We start from the raw sequence: 15,295 nt of genomic DNA, 5'->3' as shown, positions 1-15,295 counted from the left end.
GGTCAAGTGTCGAAGCTGAGTATCGTGGAGTGGCCAATGCTCTGGCCGAGGCAACATGGCTTCAAAATTTATTTCTTTTGCTTCATCTTCCGCTTTCCAAGGCTATGATAGTCTATTTTAATAATGTTAGTGTCATTTACCTCTCTTCCAACCCAGTTTAACATCAGCGGACTAAACACATTTTGACATTCATTTTGTCCGGGAATGCGTTGCTCTCGGTCAGGTTCGCGTCCTTCATGTTCCGTCTGTCTATCAATATGCTGACATCTTCACCAAAGGATTACCTTCTCCTTTGTTCCTCGACTTTTGATCCAGCCTAAACGTTCGTCAACCTCCCGCTCTGACTGTGGGATTGTGTTAGAATAAGATATGACTATATCCAATATCTTTATTGTTGTATAGATTCTATTCGGTAGTTTAGATACTCTTGTACTCACTATATATATTGACATATCAATGAGACTAACGACTCACAGAGATTAAACAAAATCTTACAGATAAATCTTTCTTCGTTTTCTAAACCCTAGCTTCATCAAGGTTGTATAGTGCAAAACCACCATCATGTGGAAACAAAATCAGCCATGGAGATTTATCTTTTCAAGACAACGTTTGTTTCTAACACAAATACAAATTCGGGCTCACCATCTTAGCGCGGTTGAAATCCACAAAATTCAGACGTTCCAACATAGATCTTAATATGTCCATAGGAAACTCCCTACTAGTTGATAGAATGCTTTTTAATAAAAGTGGATATGTATATGTAAGATGTTGATTAAAAAATTTCGTTGAAGAAGAATTTATGGAATCAAAAGCCTATGAAATTGTTGCAGTGGAGATCTGAGGTAAAGGAGATTAGAGATGTAGAAGAATCTGTTGTTGCTGAAACCGAGTTCTTGTGCAGAACAAAGGGATTTTAGAATAAATTTATTGGAAAATGCCAAAAAAAACCGAAGTTATTTTTATGTGGACGTTTAATACCCAATTGTTTTGGATTGGAATAAAAATACACCAAATAATAAAAACATGTTATTTAAAACCCAAAACAATAAGTGTTGTTATTTTCGTACCCACAATTTTTCAACAAAATTAAAATTCCCATTTTACCCTAGTTATATAATTAACTATTAATTTTTAATATAAAAACTTTCGGTTTTCTGTTAACCATATCAAACCGGAAGTTAACCATAGTTATCTACTTCTTTCTCTCTTCTTCCTCCTCGTCTCTCTAATCGTCGCCCCTCCTCTTTTTCATCTTCAATCGCCATCTCTGCCTTCTTCTCATGTCCTTCTAGATAATGATGGACAAATCATTGAACCACACTCCATTAGTTCCTCTACTCCAAAAGAACCAAAGCTAAAATCAAATCTTCAAGAGAACAAAAAGAAGTAGAAGATGTAAAATTTACTTTACTTTTCATTCTGATTAACCCTACACCAATACCTAAATCGAAAAAATTGGAGAAATCATCTCCACAACTGAGAATTCTCAGCTTGATCCAAAGCAAAAACACAAATTTGTTGTCTTTAAATCGACACCTCTAATCTCCTGCCAGCGTTAATAAAAATAAGAATAGATCTGTTCTAGTGAGGACAAAGCTGTTCTTCCATGTACACTCTTTTTTTTTTTGGCTTACCCTTTCACCTTTAAAAAAAAAATTGAAACTTTGAGATTTTTTTGGCTCAGGCACGTAACGGAGGCTATACTAGTGGAGATTTCATGCCACCCAGACAGAATTTGCATGTTGTCAAACCTTCAACGTCGGTCGCTGATGGTAATTATGATGGCTAGCAGATTTAAATAGAGAATCTCACTAACCCTGCACTGATGGAGTGTGGTTCAATGATTTGTCCATCATCATCTGGCAGGAGATGAGAAGAAGGCAGAGACGGTGATTGAAGGTGAAAAGGAGGAGGAGCAACGACAATTAGCAAGAAGAGGAGGAAGAAGAGAGTAGGAAGTAGATAATCGGGATTAACTCTGGGTTTGATATGTTTAACAGAAAATTGAAAGTTTTTATATTAAAAATTAATAATTAATCAGATAATCGGCTTAAAATTGGAATTTTGATTTTGTTGAAAAATCGTAGGTATGAAAATAACAATACTTATTGTTTTGGGTTTTAAATGACACATTTTTATTATTTAGTCTATTTTTATTGAGAAATTCCTTTAAATACCACTTAAAAAGTTTTTTCCAAAAATATCACATTTTAGTTTTTTTCCAAAAATACCACATTTTAGTTTTTTTTCCAAAATTACCACAAACACAAAAAAAAATTGAATTTTAAGGATGTAGAATTATAATTTTTATGTTTGGGTTGACAAATTTAGTTTTAGGGTATAGCTTTTAGGGGTAGGGTTTAGTATTTATAATTTAGGAATTAGGTTTTAGTATTAGAACTTTACTTCAATTATGTGGTATTTTTGGAAAAAAATACATTTTAGTGGTATTTTTGGAAAAAAACTAAATTATGGTATTTTTGGAATAAAAACCTATTTTAGTGGTATTTATGACAATTGCCAATTTTATTCCAATTCAAAACAATTAAATATTAGACGTCTAAATAAAAATAATTTTTTGAAGTTTCTTTTAGCATTTTCTCCTATTTATATATTAACAAGAGCATTTGGGCCTCTCGCTAAGAATTCCAATGATCTGAAAGAGTTGTTTTTTGGAAAGTCATCATCTTATTATATTATATAAAGTTGGGTTTTGAAAGTTAGTCATTAACAAGATTTTGACATGTGTCAAGTTATCTATCTCAGATTTTGACATGTGTAAATATTAATATTTAATGGGAAAAATTTGATTAAAACAAAATAAAGTATTTTGTTATAAAAAATATTAATGTAAAAGATAATTATTAAAAATTACAGAAATTCGAAATTATAATATAATTTACTTATTTTTAATTTTAAGTTATTAATTCTACAAAAAAATAGAAAAAGGGATTAAAGAAAATATACAGTTAATTATTAATTCTAAATTTTTGGGACTACTCACTTCTATATAAACATAGATTGTCTTAAATTTAAATAATTTATTAAAAACACTGCTTTCAACTATGTTTAATTGGGAATTTTTTTAATGAGAAGTTAAATTTTTCTTATTTTTTTTTAAAACAAAATTTTCTCCTACTTTCTCCTTTTTCAGTTGGGAATAGGTAAGATTAATATGTTGACCCAAAAAAATATTAATATATGCGTCTTCTTTTCAAAATACTGTATTTTAAAATTTATTGTAGTATTTTTAGATTGTAATTAATATATGCGTCTTCTCAACTTTGATTGGTTGGTCATAAACCCTTCTTTTTTTGCAAACATAATTGTTACCATTATTTATTTAATCCCAAAGAGAGATAACGATTAGAAGTGCATCAACCTAATGGATGTATAAAATAGGCTAATCAAACACAAGCTTACAACAAACATAAATTGATAGATTGGAAAAACATAAATCATTGTTTATAGATCCATAGGAGCTCAAAGACTGTGACACCCTGGTTTGCGGAAAGGTTTAAAATAATTGATTTGGCCACATCACCAAAATGCACTTATTTGTTCGGTTAAGGGTCCTGAGAGAACTTCATGATGGGTGACCTTCCTGGAAGTGATTGTCAGAACTGTGCGAGTGAGGACAAAACACATGAAAAAATCATTTGTTGATTTGTAGGATCGGTAAACAAGTTTTTAAAGCCTCCTAGACATAACAAACCCGCCATCGAATATGGGTGGGTCCACAGGCTGGGAATAGATGTAGAGCCCATTTAGGAAGGTGGGTCCATGGACTAAGAGTGAACATGGGCTCACTAAGCAAGATGGCAGTTGAGGCGTTACAAAGATAGAGGCTACATCATGGTGTGTCAAAGACACGTCCACGAATACATTGAAAAATTTAACATTAATTACTATCAAAAGATTTTGTGACGATATAAATTTTTTTCTACTTTTATTGGTTGTCGGAGCAAGCTATTTTGATATAGCAAAAAGACGTGAACATGTTCTCTCCACACAGGAGGAGGGCAAAACCAAGGTTATCTCTATGGTGGAGAAGGTTGGACAAAAGGTTATCTCCCCAAGGGAGAAAGGTGGAGGAGGTTGGACACAAGGTTATCTCCCCAAGGGAGGAAGGCAGAGCCAATGTTCTCTCCATAGTGGAGGAGGTTGGACGTAAGGTTTTCTCCAAAAGGGATGAGGGCAGAGCTGAAGTTTTCTCTATGGTGGTCATACATTATTGTGATGATACATCATTGATTAGTATATTATGTAATATATTTTTTTATTCAAAATATTTTTTGAGCCAACAATTATAGTAATTAAAAAACTATATAGAAGTGAAAGTAAAATAGTTGGCTTAATGTGTTCATATAGACATTTTCTAGGTGGGGGATAAAGAATATATTTGTAATATAGAGTATATTTAGGCGTAAAAAATACACTTTTAATGGTAACATACATAAAAGATTTATAAATAGATATAAATCAGTGTATTATAAAAAAAAATTTATAAATAATGAATAATAAATTTTAATTTAATTTATAAAACTTTAAATGCGCACATCGGACGGATCCTCATTTAGTTATAAATACAAGAAAGTAAGTCACAAAGATTTTTGTGGAACCCATTGGTTTTTTTTTTCTTGTATCATATAAAGGGAACTTATCTTTTTTATATAACTTAATACTCGTCTATAAAAACATACTATACTAAGAACACGACCAGATGCTCAATTTGCACTCAAAAAAATTAAATAAATGAAAGTGATTTTAGTCTCTTTGTTCTTAACAACTTCCTTAGCCATTCTCTTTCTAAAACATATCCTCAAACGAACCACCAAGGCAAACCTACCACCGTCTCCGTGGCGGTTTCCGGTGATTGGAAACCTCCATCAGCTCAGCCTCCATCCCCACCGCTCTCTCCGTTCCCTTAGCCTCCGATATGGGCCGCTTATGCTTCTCCACTTCGGTCACGTCCCTATTATCCTAGTCTCTTCTGCTGAGGTAGCTAGTAATGTCATGAAAACACACGATATAAAGTTTGCCAATCGCCCGAAAACAAAAATGGTTGATATACTTCTTAATGGTGGGAGAGATTTTGTATTTTCTCCCTATGGAGAATATTGGAGGCAGATGAAGGTATTTTATTTCCTTAATGTTTTTTATTTTAATTTAGAGGTTTGTGTTGTCTTGAGGGAGAGAATAGGAAGTAGATTAAGGATCTTTTTCGTTCTCAATTTTAAAATAAATTATTTTTATGTCAATAAAAGTTTTGTGTTGTTTGTGTCGCAAAACTGCAAAAGCCATTCATACTTTCTTAATTAATACCCATTATTCTTTGTTTTTTAATAGCTTTATGGTAAAAATATATATGCGCATTCATCAACTAATAACCGACTCTAGAAATACACACAATTTTCTCGAGCTTCGAACAATTTACCAAAAATCCATTTTTCATGAAAGTTTGTTTGTAATTATTAAATTATAGATAGTGGAAGTCTCTCACCAATATTAAAATAATAATGGAAAGAAGGAGAGATAGGAAGCCTTCTAAAGACTCATTTCACCCATGTCAACATTTTATTGGTTTTGCTTTTTTTTTTATTTATTATAAATTTTAATTTAAGAGACTTATAGGGTTTCTACCAATGCTCTTACTCATAAAAGTTGTTAGAGACATATTCATTTTATTGAAAGTTTTTAAAATTTAGGATCAATATTAATCAGAAGAAAACAAAAGTAACGCTTTGAAAATTACCTCTTTTGTGACGATCTTAACGCTTTGAAAATTTGTATTCAGTTAAATTATTTGAAATTTGTTAATTTTATATTTTTGACGACCAACACCGAATCCTTAAGTTTTTACAGTATTATTTGTAATCGGGTCAAACCTGTTGTTGTGATTTGTGAGCATTATTATTTAAGTGAATCGAATTATATAATGCCATTAGAATTTTTAGAATTTTACACATGTTAATTATCTCCAATTAATGTCTCCATTGGGATGCATGTAACACATGTAGAGTATCAGGTCCTCCTCAACAGCAAAACAGTCAGGTCCTTTGAAAATATAAGAGAAGACGAAGTCAATGTGATGATGGAAAAGCTAGAGAAAGCGAGTTCTTCCTCTTCAACGGTAAATCTAAGCGAGCTCATCTCGGATCTTACAAACGATGTTATAACTAGAATTGTCTTCGGAAGAAAATATAGTTTTAAGGAAGGTAGTGAGTTTTGAAGGAGCATATTAAGGAAATTCATGGAGCTCTTTGGTGCTTTTCCTCTCGGCGAATACATTCCTAGCTTAGCATGGATCGATAGGGTACGAGGTCTTGATAACAAAGTAAAAGAAGTAAATAACCAGATTGATGGGTTTTTAGAAAGAGTGGTGCAAGAACATGAAGATGCTGATAAATTCAAGTCAAGTTTTTTTAGTATATTGCTAATGGTGCAAAGAGATAAGACCGCACAATTTGAGCGGGTTAAAAATTATGCTCTTTGTAAGGCAAACTCATGTTTTTCCTTTAAGAAAAGTGAAGCTTGCAGAATCAACTTAACTAATTTGTAAATTTATTTCTTTTTGTAGGATATATTGCTTGGGGGTTCGGCAACAACTTTCACACTACTTGAATGGACGATGACAGAGCTTATGAGACATCCAGAGTGTATGAAGAAACTCCAAGATGAAATTCGTTTAGTTCCAACGCGTAGTTTATATGTATCAGAGAAGGAAGTTGAGAAAATGAACTATCTACATGTTGTTATTAAGGAGGTCCTTAGGTTACATCCGCCGGCTCCATTACTTCCCCGGCTATTGAGTGAAGATGTCAAATTACATGGATATGACATAGCTGCAGGAACACAAGTAAGACTTTACATCTAATAAAATCCATATCGAAGTTCATGTCTAAATTAAAAATATGGTTGGTAAGAAGAAAAGATTATTTTGGGAACATAGGTGCTAATCAATTTGTGGACAATCCAAAGAGACACTAAAACATGGGGAGCAGATGCAGAAGAATTTAGACCGGAGAGGCATTTAGATTCACCTTTGGATTTTCAAGGACAAAATTTCAGTTTCATTCCATTTGGATCTGGGAGAAGGGGCTGTCCTGGAATCGACTTTGCCTTGGGTTTGGTCGAGGTGACACTTGCCAACCTAGTCAACCTGTTCGAGTGGAGAGTCAAGGGAGGTGGTAAGTGTAAAAACAAAGATGTAGCCAGTAATGAAAAGAACTTTCTTTCTTATTAAGAATCACTTAAATAATCTTACAAAGAGTGTTTAATCAGTTTTACACACAGCTAAATTAGCTTGTCACTGACCAATTCTTAATCTACCCAAAAACCCAAGAAAACCCCAAAGCTTTTTCTCTCTAGAGTCTTAACAATCTCTCAAGCGGCCAAACAACATGTTTGCCCTAACATCACAATATATAGGAACCACCCATAACCTACTTTCCTTAAACAGGATAAGCCCAAATCTTTTCCTTCACACGACAGTATCTTGATCTTCAATTAACAAATCCCCAAGTGTAATGCCACGTCATTCATCCGTTGTAACTTGGCAAGGCGCGAGCCAGAGTTCTACAATGCAGTCATGTATCATCAGAAATCTTCATGCTTACATTCTCCCCCTTTTTATCTGAATGTGACATCTCAAGCAAGTGACGATCAACCTGCTAGTTGTCAGTTTAAAAAAAAACAATCCAAGAATCTCACTTGAGAATGTTAGAGTTAGTGATTAGCTTCATAAAAGAGAAGAGAACAATAACATAAGCTGAGTCATTAGAATAGAGTACACAGACTGTATTCCACAAATAAAAGAAACATGAAACAAAAAACACAAAACACCAAGGCATACTTCAAGGACCCTAATCGAAACACAAACGCATTCTTAGTACACTCTCAGCTATCACTAACTCTCCCCCTCACTTGCTTCACCACCTCCATCAGATTCGACTGCATCATCATCACCATCACCATCGGACTCATCATCCTCACCATCACCATTGGCAGCATCATTCTCTCCATCGGATGCAACAATAGCATCATCGCCATCATCATCAGCGTCAGAATCAACCGGATCATCGTATTCTCCCCCTGCTTGAGTGCACATTCATATAAACCAGAAACAATGAAGACTAACACCGCAGGAACAAGGAAAGACAACACTTACCTGCAAGGCGTGCCTTCATCTTGAGGAGGGGTTCAATGACATCAGACAAATCATCTGCAAGCTCCATACGAGGTGTGATGTTGAGCGGAGTGTCCAACTGAGAGAAGTTTTTAGGATCGAGAGCAAAGTATTTAGGATCAACAGAGAACTTATCAGTGGGATACACAGGAACCTCACGTTGGAAGCATAAGAGTTGATAAATCAGATTCGAAAACGGAAGACGTGCGCTGCTGGGTCCTGAGTTACCACCAATCAAGCGAACGTGATCATAGACAAACTGACCAAAGTTGAAGGGTTGACCGGTGGCAATCATGTAAAGCAACTTAGACCTCTCATGCTGCAGAGAGTTCTTGTTGGTGGTAGGAGACCAATTAAAGCAACTAATCTTCTGCAACATGATCATTGGCTTGTCAAAACGAGAGGTGGTCAAATATTTCCACCGTTTAACATTCCCAGCAGACAACAGATCAGCAATCTCATTCATAGAGACATCGACACAAACAAGAGGCTTCTTGGGATCCACAGCAGTAATATCAATATCAAACATGCGATTGATAAGAGAGGGTGAGAATTCAAACATCATACCACGAAGATACACTTGTGTGAACCCATTTTTGCGAATATCCAAATCAGCAAGGTTGGCATAGAACTCATACACCACTTGGATATTAAACGGTTCCACATCTCGCACAGTGCGAAGCAATCCAGCCTTGTCAATCAACTGCTGAGCCTCATACATGGAAGATACACCCAAGGGAAGTATTTTTTGAGCAATAATCTTTCTCCCATCAAAATTCCGGTAACGGCGAACAGCTTGAGGCGAGGCAAACCGAAGATTGTGAGCGCGCTTTGTCGGTCTTGTCAAGATGGGGTGATGGCGGTCGCAAGCAGCAACAAGCAAGCGGTTGGAAGCACAACGAGCTGGAAAGGAGAGACAAGAAACACCAGCAAAAGGACATCCGGCAGCAATATCGAATGTGGGAGGACATACATCATCTTCGGGTACATCTGCAGACGCTGTAGCATCACTATCACCCAGATCCATGGGTTCGGACGGCGGTGGAACAACCGGAGGCGGAGACGACGAACCCGGAGCAGGCGAGTCATCACGAAGGACCAATTTGGGAACGGAGGTGCGACGACGAGAGGAGGAACGGCGAGGAGTGGTGGCGCGAGATGGCAAAACACGGCGAGATGAAGACGAGGACGCCATTGGAGTGAATCGACAGCGGAAACAGCGGAAACAAATCGGAGAACTCACACTGTCGAGGAGCGGCGGCAAGAGAGAACCAAATTGGAGAACTCAAAAACCAATGTGTTACAACAAGGGTTTGTAGAGAGAGAAGCCGAAAGAGCTCGGCGCAATGTTCAAAAAACAAAAGCAAGGCTTAATGGGCTGAAAAACAAAGCTTAAGAGCCTATCAGTAGTAACATGGCCGAAAGGCCTTAAGAAACCCATCATTCCAACAATCACTTTAACCAAAAATAACAATCATTCTAATCCATCGTTCTAATCCATCATTCCAACCCATTAAGACATTACGACTGCTGCAACCACACAACCACACGGAATCAGTGAAAATAAAAACCATCAAAGAAATCACCTCAAAAACCCCGAGACCCAGCTGGCATGACTATTAGGATCAAATTAGGAACAAATTGGAATGCAAGAGACTAATTACCATCAAGACTCAACAAGATCACATTGTCGTAGTTGTTCAGCACACGACCACCGTGAAGCTCAACTGTAAGGATCTCTAAACACGAGAATGAGGAGGACACCACTCTCCCAGATTAGTTATGGACTTTTAAACTCACCAATGGACATCACTTCCTTTGTACCGAACTTATCCCCTGTTTGGTGTGGACACTTATCACACTGTGGACCAGATAAGCTCACCCGTTCATCATGAATAAGACACAAGAGGATCATTGGATAATCTGTGCACAGGTAACAAGAGGAACAAATGAGGTAGATGAGCTCACCCGTTCATCATTATCAAGACACATGAGGATCATTGATCAATCTACGACATTGTGTTTTTTCCCTTTTTTTTTTTTTTTTTTCTTTTTTTTTTTTTTTGAGTTGAAGCTTTCGAACAAGTCCAGGAGACAGAAGTGGGTCATCACCACATCCATCGACAAGACACCCTTGAAACTACTCACAGAGCAAGAAGAAGGTGAGACTGAACTCCTTTGTACAATGATCACTTGAAGAGCAGAGCAGCTAGCATTCACCAATACTTAGAGAATTCTTTAGACATGTAAAAGTAGCAAGGTCAAGCGGTTTTGTGAATATATCAGCCAGCTGTTTCTCAGACTCAACATGAAGTAATTCCACAAGTTTTCTTTCAACTAATTCACGTATGAAATGGTGCCGAATATCGATATGTTTGGTACGTGTGTGCTGAACTGGGTTTTTTGCAATATTAATAGAACTGGTATTGTCACAATGAATTAGAAGGGTTGGTGTAGTGATACCATAGTCCGCCAGCATTTGTTTCATCCAGAGAAGTTGTGTGCAGCAGCTTCCCATTGCAATGTACTCAGACTCAGCCGTGGACATGGAAACAGAATTCTGCTTCTTGCTATGCCATGCGATGAGATTATTGCCTAAGAAAAAACAACCACCAGTTGTACTCCTGCGGTCGTCTGTAGAACCTGCCCAATCTGCATCACAAAAACCAACTAGACTCGAGTTAGTTTGTTTTGTATAGTACAATCCATGGTCCAGAGTACCTTTAACGAATTTGAGAATTCGTTTGACAGCTGCCAGATGTGACACACGTGGACTTGATTGATAACGAGCACATATTCCCACACTATAGCACAAATCAGGTCTGCTTGCAGTAAGATAGAGCAAACTTCCTATCATCCCACGGTAGAGCCTCTCATCCACTTTAGGACCATCTTCATCTCTGGTGAGAATGCACGAAGTACTCATCGGGGTGGTTTTAGGCTTACTAGTTTGCATTTCAAACCTTTTCACAAGCTGTTTAGCATATGTACTTTGAGAGATAAAGATGCCATCATCTGATTGGGTGATTTGCAACCCCAGAAAGTAACTCAGCTCACCACACATACTCATTTCAAACTCCTTCGTCATGGTCTTCACAAACATATCAACGAGTTCCTTTCTTGTGCTTCCAAAGACTATATCATCAACATAGATTTGAACAATGAGAATCCCAGAGGAAGTTTGATGTATGAAAAGTGTTTTATCAACACTCCCTCTTACAAAGCCCTTCTGCAGCAGGAACTGTGTTAACCTTTCATACCAAGCACGTGGAGCTTGCTTAAGACCATAGAGTGCCTTCTTTAGCTTGTAGACATAGTCAGGATGTTTGGGATCCTCAAACCCTTTTGGTTGTGACACATAGACCTCTTCTTGCAGCAACCCATTCAAGAATGCACTCTTGACATCCATTTGATAGAGCCGAATGTTGAATAAACATGCTATACCGAGTAACAATCTAATGGATTCTAGGCGTACCACTGGTGCAAATGTCTCATCAAAGTCGACACCTTCCACTTGTGAGTATCCCTGAGCTACCAATCTAGCTTTGTTACGCACAGTGTTTCCCTCATTGTCAATTTTATTCTTAAAAATCCATTTTGTGCCAACTACATTAACATGAGCAGGTTTTGGAACAAGATCCCACACATCAAGTCTTGTGAACTGTTCTAATTCTTCATGACAGGCATTGTACCAGAACTCATCATTAAGAGCTGCCTGAATATTCTTTGGTTCTAACTGAGACACAAAACAGAAGTGTTGAATCAGTTCGACCTATGCTACAAAGCAGGATTGTTGTAGCATTTCCCGAAAATTCAACTTGACATTTCGAGTTGTCCGCTCATCCATGTTTCCAATAATGTCTGCTGCTGAGTGATTTTTATGCACTTGTGGCTGATTTAACACATCCAATTCTTTTGATGATTGCTCCGTCTCAATTTTTTCACATGATCCCGACTCCTCCGTTTTCTTTTGAGTTTGTGGTTCTGCAGCAGGTAACTGTTGAACCTCTTGGTCATCATCTTCAAGTTGAACCAACGTAGGTCTACTCCTGTCATCAAATACAACATTGACTGAATCAACAACCATCCTTGTTCTCTTGTTAAAAACTCTGTAAGCAGTACTGTTAGTTGCATAGCCCAAGAACAGTCCTTCATCACTTCTAGAATCAAATTTACCCAGATGATCTTTATCATTTAGTATATAGCACACACATCCAAAAATATGAAAATAGGCTAAATTAGGTGATTTGCCTTTCCAGATTTCATATGGAGTGGTCTTGGTTCCAGGTTTAACATAGACTCTATTGATGACATAACATGCCGTGCTTACAGCCTCTGCCCAGAATTTTTGAGGAACATTGTTACCATGGAGCATAGCTCGAGCCATTTCTTGTAGAGTTCGATTTTTCCGTTCTACAACCCCATTCTGTTGTGGTGTTCTAGGTGCTGCATACTGATGACGAATACCTTGTCTGTGACAGAATTTCTCAAATTCCTCATTTTGAAACTCACCTCCATGATCACTTTTAATCTGAACAATACTACCTTTCTCAGTTTGAAGCTGTAATGCAAGGATCTTGAAACTCTCAACTGCTTCTGATTTTTCCCTTAAGAAGCGAACCCATGTATACCTTGAGAAATCATCTACCAAAACAACTGCTTCTTCCCATTTATGCTCTCTATCTGGACAGGACCCATGAGATCCATATGAATTAACTCAAGTACCTTCTTTGAAGCAATGTCCGGAATTCTTTTGTGATTCACCTTGATTTGTTTCCCTTTATTACATGCTTCACACACAGAATCAAGTTTGTCACCAAGTTTTGGTACTCCGCGAACCAGGCCTCCATTGACTATTTTGACAAGACTTTGCACATTCATGTGTCCTAATCTCTTGTGCCAAAGCTCAACTTCAGACACAGTTGCAGCTAAACATGTTGAAGAAGGTTTCCACATGTAACAATTATTGCCAGATCGAATCCCAAACAAAATGGTATTGTTGTTCTCATCTACTGCTTGACAATCAACTTTAGTGAAGATCACTCTCAACCCTTCATCACACAGTTGGCTAATACTGATCAGGTTAGCTTTTAATCCTTCCACATAATACACATTAATCAATGACGGCTGACCAATATCTTCAAGTTGTCCTTTACCTCTAATCGACCCTTTTCCACCATCACCAAAAGTTACCTTTCCTCCTGGTATTTCCTCATAAGCAGTCAAGATATTAGGATTTCCAGTCATGTGTCGTGAACATCCACTGTCAAAGTACCAAGGATTACCACCTTCACTGCTTGTAGAAGTAAAAGCTACTTGTGCTCTAGATGGTTCTTCTTCACTGATTATCATAGAGAGATTACAACACAGATTGATCTCCTCAGATTCTCGAATGGCCTGATCATACTTTTGTTCATTGTTCTCTGTCACCTTGCTGTACAGATCCTTTTTAGCCACCCAGACTTGAGAAAAGTGAAATGGATCGATAAAGCATTTTCTAGCCATCCAAAGCTCCTTGATTTATTTTTGAACTTGATACAGAATCTACGAACATGACCTGCATTGCCACAGTGAAAACAGATGAACTTATTCCTTCTTTGCTAGAAATCAGTCCAGTTTTGTTGAGGATTTCCAGACTTGACTTGAGGTTCTCTGGTTTTTGCAGGTACTACAACTCTCCTCTGTAGTTCAACATTGTTTAGAACAGTTGCTTCCACAGCATGCGTTACATTGCTTTTTACAAAGTTCACAGACTTATCTCTTGAAAGAAGTTCAAGGTCTTGTTGTTTGTTATACCCCAAACCTCGATGTTGAGATCCAACAGTTCCCATGGACAAAATTTCGTCTAGCTTGTTTCCACCATTGTTCAACATTCTGATTTTTTTGTAATTCTCGTTCAGCTCTCTTTCTAGTCTCGTTGATTTTTCTTTCTCTAAACCATATAGTTCTTGAAGATTTCTCAGTTTTCTCTCAACTAAGTCCTTTTCAGCAGGGAGAGGTTCCTTACAGATTGAAACTTCAGACTTGCATTCTCCTTCCAACATATTGACCTTGGCTTCCAACTGCAATTTTTCCTTAACAAGTAGCAATTTTTCATTGCACAGCTCAACCCAATTGTCGTAAAGTGCACAATAGCTTTCTTTCGTAATTGATTCTTCCTCATCATCATCTGAGCTCTCAGCAGGTACATCATCACTCTTAGCACTAAAGGCAAATAAATTCAACATCCCTTCTTCTTCATCGCTATCAGATTCTGAATCACTGAAACTAATAAACGACTTGTTCTTAGCTTTTTGTAAATTTGGACATTCTGTCTTCACATGTCCAAAACCTTTACATTCAAAACACTTCATCTCCTTCCTTTTTGTCAGAGGACATTCAGGTTTGTAGTGACCAAAACCACTGCACTCATGACATTGAACTTCTTTTCTGTGATCAGCCTTCTCTTTTTCTGTTCTATTGAAACGATTTCCAGACCTATCTCCGTCGTTCCTGTTCCAACGAGAAGTTTCTCTTCCTTGACCTTTCTCAACTCTCTTTAGAGCTTTCCCAAAGTTTCTAGCCATCAAGGACATGTTATCTTTGATTTCTTTCAGTTAGTCATTTGTATCATCTGCCTTGAATGCAATTCCTTTGCCATGAATTCTTTGTTCTTCAGCAACCTCCATCTCTTCTGACTTTAACATACCGACCAGATCTTCAAATTTCAAGGTATCAGTGTTTCCAGAGACTCTCATGACAGCTTTGTGTGCCGCGTACTTAGAAGGCAGACATCTAATTAGTTTCTTAACCAACTTAGTGTTCTTGTAGACTTTACCCATATTTTTAGCTTCATTGGCGATAGAACTCATTTTAGCACTGAATTGAGAAATTGTCTCCTCTGGATCCATCCTTAAAACTTCAAACTGCGAAGCAAGCTGATCCAATCTTGTTCTTTTAACACTTGAATTCCCTTCATGAGACTTTTGCAGAATGTCCCAAGCTTCTTTAGCAGACTCACACCCCTGAAAAAGTTTGAACTCATCATCATCAACAGCCCCAAATATTGCATTAAGTGCCCTTGCATTGTATTTGGACAAGCTCTTTTCTTCCACAGTCCAACGTGCC

The 15,295-nt window shown here is 37.2% G+C and overlaps 1 protein-coding gene and 1 long non-coding RNA gene across 2 annotated transcripts; one reads left to right on the top strand and one right to left on the bottom strand.

Moving 5' to 3' along the window:
* The first annotated feature begins 1,273 nt into the window (after positions 1–1,273).
* Positions 1,274–1,998, top strand: LOC147948524 (uncharacterized). Its single transcript, XR_015573684.1, has 3 exons — positions 1,274–1,395; positions 1,685–1,772; positions 1,867–1,998. It is a non-coding gene; the product is annotated as an uncharacterized LOC147948524 (long non-coding RNA).
* Positions 1,999–7,762: 5,764 nt separating this feature from the next.
* Positions 7,763–9,383, bottom strand: LOC104749533 (uncharacterized). The gene is made up of 2 exons (XM_010471186.2): positions 8,171–9,383; positions 7,763–8,094 (listed from the first exon to the last, which is right to left on the bottom strand). Exons 1-2 carry the CDS (start codon positions 9,381–9,383, stop codon positions 7,910–7,912), a joined length of 1,398 nt encoding a protein of 465 aa, XP_010469488.2. The 3' UTR covers positions 7,763–7,909.
* Positions 9,384–15,295: the final 5,912 nt, after the last annotated feature.

Source organism: Camelina sativa, chromosome 2 (assembly GCF_030686135.1).
Source record: "Camelina sativa cultivar CO46 ecotype springtype chromosome 2, ASM3068613v1".
In the NCBI taxonomy this organism is placed as follows: domain Eukaryota; kingdom Viridiplantae; phylum Streptophyta; class Magnoliopsida; order Brassicales; family Brassicaceae; genus Camelina; species Camelina sativa.
Note: the sequence above shows the minus strand (reverse complement) of the source record. Positions and strands in the feature narration are given on the sequence as shown.

Bases quoted from the DNA above. Each gene is read 5' to 3' on its own strand.
- LOC104749533 (XM_010471186.2), bottom strand. From the start codon at position 9,383: ATGGCGTCCTCGTCTTCATCTCGCCGTGTTTTGCCATCTCGCGCCACC. The intron at 8,095-8,170 runs GTAAGTGTTGTC...GCACTCAAGCAG, and splicing joins GATGAAGGCACGCCTTGCAG to GGGGAGAATACGATGATCCG.